The 8,424-nt window shown below is 53.5% G+C and overlaps 1 protein-coding gene across 1 annotated transcript in view; it reads left to right on the top strand.

Moving 5' to 3' along the window:
- Window positions 1–8,424, top strand: part of PKD1L2 (polycystic kidney disease 1-like 2) — a 104,376-nt gene that overhangs the window by 90,119 nt on the left and 5,833 nt on the right. Inside the window, exons 39-41 of the mRNA XM_012648177.1 lie at window positions 4,940–5,067; window positions 7,292–7,452; window positions 7,506–7,554. Coding sequence (XP_012503631.1) covers window positions 4,940–5,067; window positions 7,292–7,452; window positions 7,506–7,554 — 338 coding nt within the window. The remainder of the gene's footprint in view (window positions 1–4,939; window positions 5,068–7,291; window positions 7,453–7,505; window positions 7,555–8,424) is intronic.

Below are 8,424 nucleotides of genomic sequence, written 5' to 3'. Positions count from 1 at the left end.
GGGTGTGCTCACCCCTCTCCCCACCTCCTCTTCTGGCTAATTCCTCTTATTTTTTAAATCTCAGCCCAAACACGGTGTCTTCAGAGAGGCCTCCCCTGGCCTTCTGCCCAGAAACTTGCAGACTCAGGTGTGTGTCTGAGTCTGGGTCTCCCAGCAGCAGATCTGGGTGCAGGCAGCTGATTTGGGAGGTGATCCTGGGCCGCGCTGGGGGGAAGGGAACCAGTACAAGGTGTGTGACAGGTGGGTTCCAGGTGGGCAACGGGGACCGCGGGAGCGCATGTCGTACACACCCCCGAGTTGTCCTGCTCCTTGGCATCCATACAAGGCCTCTGGGGGAGGGGCTCTTGGAACGCAGATTCCCAGGCCCTGGGCCCAGAGGTTCTGGTTCAGCAGGAACCTGCATCCCCCATGTGATTTGTGGTGTCCAGCCTCATAACCTAAATCTTTGCACCTGCTAGGCCCTTCCGTCACACTCACCTGTGTCCAGCAGGACAGGTGAGCACCACAGGGGCAGGAAACATGTCTGCTTCACTACGGCATCTTCAGCGATGTAACAAGGCAAATGCCCCATTTTTAAAAATTCTACCTAAGAAACTTACATGGCACATGCGCTGTGCAGGCACTGTTGTAAGTGCTTATAAAGCGGATGTTAACTAATCCCCTCGTCACAAGCCCATGTCACAGAGTTGCTGCTGCCTTTTCACAGGTGAGGAGAGTGAGGCTCAGAGGGTTGCAGGCATTTGCAGAGGGCACTTGGATAGGAAGGGGCAGAGCCAGGATTTGCACCTGAGCAGGACGCCCTGTGGTCTGTGACTTTATGCCTCTCTGCTGCCTCCATAAGCATTGGTTCCATTGTCACCAGAGGGGCCAGGGGTTGGTCTACGCGGCCTCGACTGTCCTGAGCCCAAGCGCCGTTGCGTTTCCTGTCCCGGACTGGGTGGAAGTCGGGGGCCCTGCCTGACGGGGGCTGTGCCTGCCTCCCCAGCGTACCTGGGCTTCCTGTGGATGCTGCTGCTGGCGGCCTACGGGCAGAGGGACCCCAGTACCTACCACTTCAACAGGCACCTCGAGCGCAGCTTCACCAGAGGCTTTTCAGCCGTGCTGAGCTTCCAAGAGTTCTTTGAATGGGCCAACACCACCCTCGTGAGCAACCTGTACAGCCCTCTCCCAGGTACAGTACCCTGGCCCTGGGACTGTGTGCCGGCCTCGTTGCACATGCTCCTGCTGAGGGACAGGTGTGGGGCAACATAAAGGCAACATTATGTGGTTGATGTCAACCTCAGCCTCATGAGAAAACAAACCACTGCAGGACCCCACGCTTTGAAGGAGAGACCCTCAGAAGGCTGTGCACACACAGGGAGGTCCCCTCCCCCTCCCCTCCTCCTCCTCTTCCCCTCCCCCTCCCTCTCTTCCCTCCCATGGAGAGTGGAGAGCTTTGCAAATGAGAGATAACTGAGCATGGATCAGCCAGGCAAAAACAATGTGCTGGGCAGAAGGAGCAACTGAGGAAAGCCCAGCCTGACACCGTGGCACATTCCTGGAACTACAGGGAGCGAGTGTGGCTGCCATGTAGAATTTAGGCTAGGGAGCAGTGAGAAGCAAAGCAGGGGAGATAAACAGGGGCCAGATCATGAGGGACCTCGGAAGTGCCTGTTTTATCTTCAAGGAAAGGAGGCACCATTGAAGGTTTCTCCACGAGCAATTAGCATAGATCTCATGCGGCGTAAGAAGGATCGTTCTGGAAGCACGGGGAAGTTGCAGCAGAGCGTGGCCAAGTTAGGATGCTGGGGAGACCTGGAGGGGCTGTATAGTGACAAGGGACAGTGCTGAGGGAGAGAAGGGGATGGCGCATGAAACGTGGAAGAAGTAGAGCTGATGGGACGTGCTAGATTTACCCACCTGGTTTTCATCTTCAGGCTTTGTCACCGACGGGAACTCCAAGCTGGTTGGCAGCGCCCAGATTCGTCAAGTGAGGGTCCAGCAAAGCTCTTGCCCTCTTGCCCGGCAGTTGCAGGCTTCTCTTGATGGATGCCGTGCGCCATATTCCCTGGATGTTGAAGACCTGGCAGACTATGGGGAAGGCTGGAATGCCTCCGCCCTCAATAGCAGCAATGGCTTTCCCCGGGCTTGGCAATACCAGAGCCAGAGCCAACGTCGAGGGTATCCCATCTGGGGCAAACTCACTGTGTACCGGGGAGGAGGCTACGTGGTCCCCTTGGGGACTGATCGCCAAAGTGCATTAAGGTAAGGCTGACTTGATTCCTCTGCAGCTGAGTAAAGCCTTTTGCTAGAGTCCACGTCTCACTGGGGGATGCAGCCTTCAAAACAAAGCTAAGCCAAGTTCATTCATGTCCTGGTAGGAGGGGCTGGGGGATTCAGAATCATTCAGGTCATATTTTCAGGCCCCTGGAAACTGTACCATTCTCTGAGTTGGAAGGGAAGTCTATCTCCAGCATTCTCAGCCTGGTTGCCTCTGCTAGAGCCAGTCCAGAGATGGGGAGCTCACTACCACACAATGCAGTCCCCTGTTAGACAAGAAGAAAGTGGTTAATGCTCTGTCGAGAATTATGCAAAGTGTGAGGTTTTACCCTACTTGTAAGCCAACAAGCTAGTCTGTTACTATTTCATGGATGTTGGCAGAAGACACAAGACTCCCGGGTCAGATTTTGTTACAGCAAAAGCAGCAACAGAACATCACATTGGTTTGAGTGAATTGCTGCAAAGGGCCATGCCTGCATGTGTCAAAACACTGAGCTTGGGGCATTCACTGCTTTTATAGCAACAAAACCAAGCCTGCTCTCTCAAAGGAAGACATCTCCTCATCCCTCGAGGTTGCTCCTGCAAACACAGCCCTGAGAAATGGCCTGGGAAAAGCCCAGCCAGGGTGGTACTAGAAAGCCCAGTAAGAACGTGCAGTGACGCTTAGGGCCCATGCAGACTGACTCAACACGCCCTAGAGGCAGAGAGCCCTGGATGTGGAACGCTGGCACTGCTCCTTCTAGCTGTGTAGCCCAGGAAAACTAGTGGACCTGTGTGAACGTCAGTTGCCTCCACTGTATGCTTGTAGCACCCGGGTTGTTTGTGACAGCCGAGCGTGTATCCTGCCTGCAGACACAGTAATGGGTCTTCTGGGGTTAAGGACAGGCCAGGAATAAGTCTGTTTCAGGAGAGATGTTTTTCCTGCTGCTTGGAAGGACTGATGATATCCTCTCCCTCTGCTTCTGTGTACCAAGCAGGATGCAGACACACTGGGGGCACAATGTTACTGGAATAGTAATTCCCCCTCCTCCCACCCACAACACACATACACACAAACTGTTCCATTTTCTCTGCTCACAATGATCTGGAAGTGCTCATGTTAACACCTTCATAGGTGAAGAAACCGAGGCCTGCACAAGTTATTAGCTTGCCCAAGAGGCATCCGGGATTTGAACCCAGGTGCCTCTACCACCTCTGGGCACATGCTCTTCCCACCACACCAGGCTAACAGAGCCCCAGAAACTGGTGTCACAGGGACTGCCTGCCCAGGTGGGACCTCCACGGCCGAAGCTGCTGCCTGCCTAACTCCTGATGTTTCACGTGCTTCCTCTAACACCAGGGCTCTCAAGCTTTAAAAAGCATCAGAAGTGCCGGGGGCGGGGCGCATCAAAGCTCCCATCCCGGGCTCCACCCCAGAGCTTCGGACTCAGAGGTCTGGGATGGGCCCGAGAATCTGCACTTCCCAGATGATGCCGATATTGCTGGTCTGGGGACCACACTTTGAGAGCCTCACCACGGCCTGAAAATTGTGACCACTCCCAGTGGCAGCCCCAGTGCCCAGTGGCCCAGTGGCCCAGGGAGCAGAGTGGAAGCAGAGTGAGAAGTTCAGACAGGAAGCCCCAGCCTCATCAAGAGGCGGAGGGGACCGGGAGCCTCCGCAGGGAGGAGATGCCCCAAATGCCGTTCTTCCCCACAGAGTTCTCCGGTATCTCTTTGACAACACCTGGCTGGACACCCTGACCAGAGCTGTGTTTGTGGAGTTCACTGTCTACAATGCCAACGTCAACCTGTTCTGCATCGTCACACTGACGCTGGAGACAAGTGCTCTGGGTGGGCAGCCGCGCCCAGGACCCCCCTGCAGCATCCCAGAAGATGGACACCCCTTCCCCTGGGCGAGGGCTCCTGACCCAGTGGGGTGGTCACCCCAGGGCCGGAGCTCCGGGGCAAATTGTTGTTTGGGAAATTTGGGGGCAGGTCTTGGTTCTCCTGCAGCTGTGGATCCCTGGGCCCCCAAAGGCAACACATGAGGGCTTCTCCAGCCTAATTTCCCACTTCTGTCTGGCCTTGACTCCCAAATTTTCCTAAAGGAGCCCAGCTGGGGTCTGAAAGCCACTTATCCATGGCCTATTCCTGAGCTTCCCACTCTACTGGGCGGGGTCAGGGAGCTGGCAGTGAGGGCTGGGGAGAGAGAGAGTAACCTGGTAACAGGTAACATCACCTCAAATAATATTTTCCAACTTAGACATCAATCCACAGTACAAAGTACATCTTATATCATAATCCAACACACACACACACACACACACACACACACACAACTGAGACAAAAGGTGAACTGATCTTCAGTGAAGTGTCTTTAGATGAAATGGCTTTAAATGAGCCAAGTGGAGTGACTTGTCATTAACTGGGTGCTGTGAATGTGTGCCCAAATGGTGACACCCAATGCAGAGAGTAGGGGTGGACCTTCCACTGCAGTGTCCTCTGTTCCTTCTGGTGTGTCCACTGTCTTTGGCATCCACCACCCCAAGTCTTTGGGTCTGAAGGACTGTCACCTCCTCTGCCCCACGAGCCCTCAGAAGGTCCTGAGCGTGAGACATCCCACCTGATGGCCTCTAGGCAGAAGCCACTGCTCTGAGCGGGCAGGTGGCCAGGGATGAGCAGAATGCACTTTGTTTCCCAGGCACCTTCTTTGCGCACGCAGCCCTGCAGACCCTCCGCCTGTACCCCTTCACCAACGGCTGGCACCCCTTTGTGGTGGCGGCAGAGCTCATTTACTTCGTGTTCCTCCTGTACTACATGGTGGTGCAGGTAAGAGGTGTGCTCGTGGCTCCACGGGCAGGGCTGGAGGTGGGGGTGTGCCTGGCACCTCTCTCACCCCTTTCCTCTTCCATGGGATGGGGTCTGGGGAAGGGAGGGAAAAGGCTTTACCTTAGGCGTTTTCCCTGGCGACCTTTGGTCCTGTTGGTTTCCAGGGTTAATCTGGGCTGCTGTCTGCAGCCTCGGGCATGGGAAGGACCCAAGGCAGGCACTTCTCAGGAGTTGAGGACTCAGAGGGTGGTCCTTCCTGGGTGGGGATGGGGAGGATCATTGGTCCTGTTTCCGTTGAACCTAGATCTTCCAAAAAGCCAGAGTCGGGGGATGGAAGAGGGAGGGGTGGCTGTCCCCACAGCTGGGGGCCCTCTGGACTGAGATTGTGGGGGCTCTCTTAGCATCTTTTGTTTTCGCCCATGATCCCTGGGAATTAGGCAACATCCCCTTTGCCACCTTTCTGGTCACGTTGCACCACGCAGGTGCAGGTGTTGGTAACACTGAAGGCTGGAAGATGCTGGGAGCGCACCTGAACCTGGTTATGTGGCCCCCTGTCCCCTCCCACCAAAAATGCAAACCAGATGCCTTAAACGGGGACCTTGGCCATCCATCCCTCACTCCAGCAACCTATTTAAAGCAAGGACGATATTTTTGAGTGCTGACTGTGTGGCTTCTCTCCTTTAACAACAGAAGAAAGGTCCTATTGGCTCCAATTCGCAGTGTAAGAATCGTAAGTCCAGAGACATTAAGTAATTGATCCAAGGTCAGAATTTGAACCCAGAGAGCCTGACCCCTGACCTTCACACTCCAGGCTTGGGCCACACCATCAGGTTCATAAAGCAGGAGCCCACATGGGCTGTGGGCACCGCCGATGCAAGTCCCATCACCAACCGAAGTTTGCATTTCTCTAAGAACCTCAGAGGAGACCAGTGCACCCCCCACCTCCACACTCTGCCTGCAGCTGCTTTGCAAAGTCAGTTTCCAAACCCCAGAAATCCGCCTCACAATACTGCTTGAGCAGTTTAAAAAATCTTCCCCTCTCTCCATCCCTTTATTAGGGAGGCGAACTTAGCCTCTCACCAAACACAAGTCCTTCCTCCTTAAGAGAGGGTAGGATGAGGGGAATGGAATAAGGAGCGATTCTCTTGAGTGGAATAGAAGACAAGGGGAGGTAGGGAGGGTGGGAACATGCACAGGACAATCCTTTTTGACCTGTGACACCTGCTGGGGAAGTAGAATTAAAAACAAAGTCTCCTGCCAATCCAGAAAACCTCTCCAAAGAGTAGAAAAGAAAGAAAGAACCTTTCTTTTCATCTTGCAAAAGTGAAACTGCACCCCTTAAACAATAACACTCCGTTCCTCCTTAAGAAAACAACTTTCGTCGCTGAATAAGCTTCACAGCAGAGTGTGATGTGCATCACACGCAATCCGATAAAGAGATTGCAAAGACAGGAAGAAATCTCACCCTTTAATATAGCCAGGAAGACACAACACGTTACATGCATGTTCTCAGGATATATGATAAGGAATCCTCAGGTAAGAAGACTTGGCTACACCATTTGTCACCTTAGTCCATCCTAAGTAATTGGGTGGCCACCTGTGTTTGTTAATTGCCTTTATCAAAAGGAAAAATAAACTTCTATTGTTATGACAGGAGGTAGTCTTGCAACTTAAAGCCAGGTGTCTGCGGAAGTTACTGCTCCTACCCTCATGGGGAAACTGGGAGATGGGGCGCTCTCGTCCTTGACAGTTACACTGCCAAGAGATGGCCCCCAGGTCCTCCAGAAAGACGTTCCTGTGCTGCAAAACTGGCAAGAGCCCTTGTTTACCTTTTAAGAAGATTTGCCTACATCTCAAAGGGACGGAGAAAGAATTGACAATGGCACATTTTCTAATGTAAATGCTCTACGAAAAAGGAGGGGTTGGGGGAAGTCTCTCCCCTTACCCCCTTTTTATGCACCAGAGAGAATTAGGTGATCAGAGAGAATTAGGTGATCGTATTTACTCTTACAAGTCCCGCAGCCGGGGTTAGTGATGGGTGCAGATGGGTCTGTGCACAAGGCTGGGGACAGTCTCCCACACACTCTACCTGTGCCTGTGGGGCCAGGGCTTGGGAAGCCCCTCCATGGTCCGTAAGGCCCTGCCAGAGGGTCCTCCTGGGCGGTGAGGGAGCGGCCGCAGGGAAGCGGACAGACGTGGCTACATCCTTGGTCTTCTTTTTCAGGGCAAGCTCATGAGGAGGCAGAAGTGGGGCTACTTCCGCAGCAAGTGGAACCTTCTGGAACTGGCCATCATCCTGGCCAGCTGGAGCGCCTTGGCAGTGTTTGTGAAGAGGGCCATCCTGACAGAGCGCGACATCCAGCACTGCCGGACCCACCGGGAGGAGTAAGTGGCTGTCTCCTCAGCCCCAGCTCCTTCCCCTGGCCACCTTCCTCCAGCTCTGAGGCCCAGGGTTCAGAGCCAGGCTTTGGAATGTTGGGACCCCCAGTGGCTCAAGGAGCGCTCCTAGCAGAAATCTGCTAGGCTAGGCCGATTTCTGCTAGGCTGCCACCTAGATTCAGGTTTGGGGACTGAAGCATGTATAATTGGAGAGGACTCTTTTAATGTAACATCTTACTTCTGCAAATCTTACCAAAAAAACCATGTGGCATCCTGCCTGGGTCCCTTGCAGCCCTCTGGGCCTTTGGGAGTGTTCGTGCCCAGTAAAGTCACCTCTGCTCCCATTTACTGAGTGTCCACTGTGTGCCAGGCAGGTTGTGTTCACTCAGTGAATACCCTGAGAACTGACAAAGATAGAGGTTATCGTTGCCGCATGTAACAAAGAAATTGAGGCTCAGAGAGGTAATGTGACATCCCCAAGACCACATAGCTAAAATGTGGTAGAGAAGAAATTTAAACCTAGCTTGCAAGGCTCCAGGATCCTCTACCTTACTTGGAATCATTACGTTTCTTTCTTTCCTTTTTTTTTTTCCGGGGGGCCGGGTTTTTGTTTTCTTGCCCAGGCTGGGTGCAGTGCCACGTCATAGCTCACCGTAACCTCAAACTCCTGGGCTCAAGCGCTCCTTCTGCCTCAGCCTCCTGAGTAGTTGGGACTATAGGTGTGCACCACCATGCCTGGCTAATTTTGAAAATTTTTGTAGAGGACAGGCGAGGTGGCTCACGCCTGTAATCCTAGTACTCTGGGAGGCCAAGGTAGGAGGAGCGCTCAAGGTCATGAGTTCGTGACAAGCCTGAGCAAGAGCAAGACCCCATCTCTACTAAAAATAGAAAAAAAATTAGCTGAGCAACTAAAAACAGAAAAAAAATTAGCCGGGCTTGGTGGTGCACACCTGTAGTCCCAGCTACTTGGGAGGCTGA

This window comes from Propithecus coquereli, unplaced genomic scaffold, assembly GCF_000956105.1.
Source record: "Propithecus coquereli isolate 6110/MARCELLA unplaced genomic scaffold, Pcoq_1.0 Scaffold280, whole genome shotgun sequence".
NCBI classification, from domain to species: Eukaryota; Metazoa; Chordata; class Mammalia; order Primates; family Indriidae; genus Propithecus; species Propithecus coquereli.
Note: the sequence above shows the minus strand (reverse complement) of the source record. Positions and strands in the feature narration are given on the sequence as shown.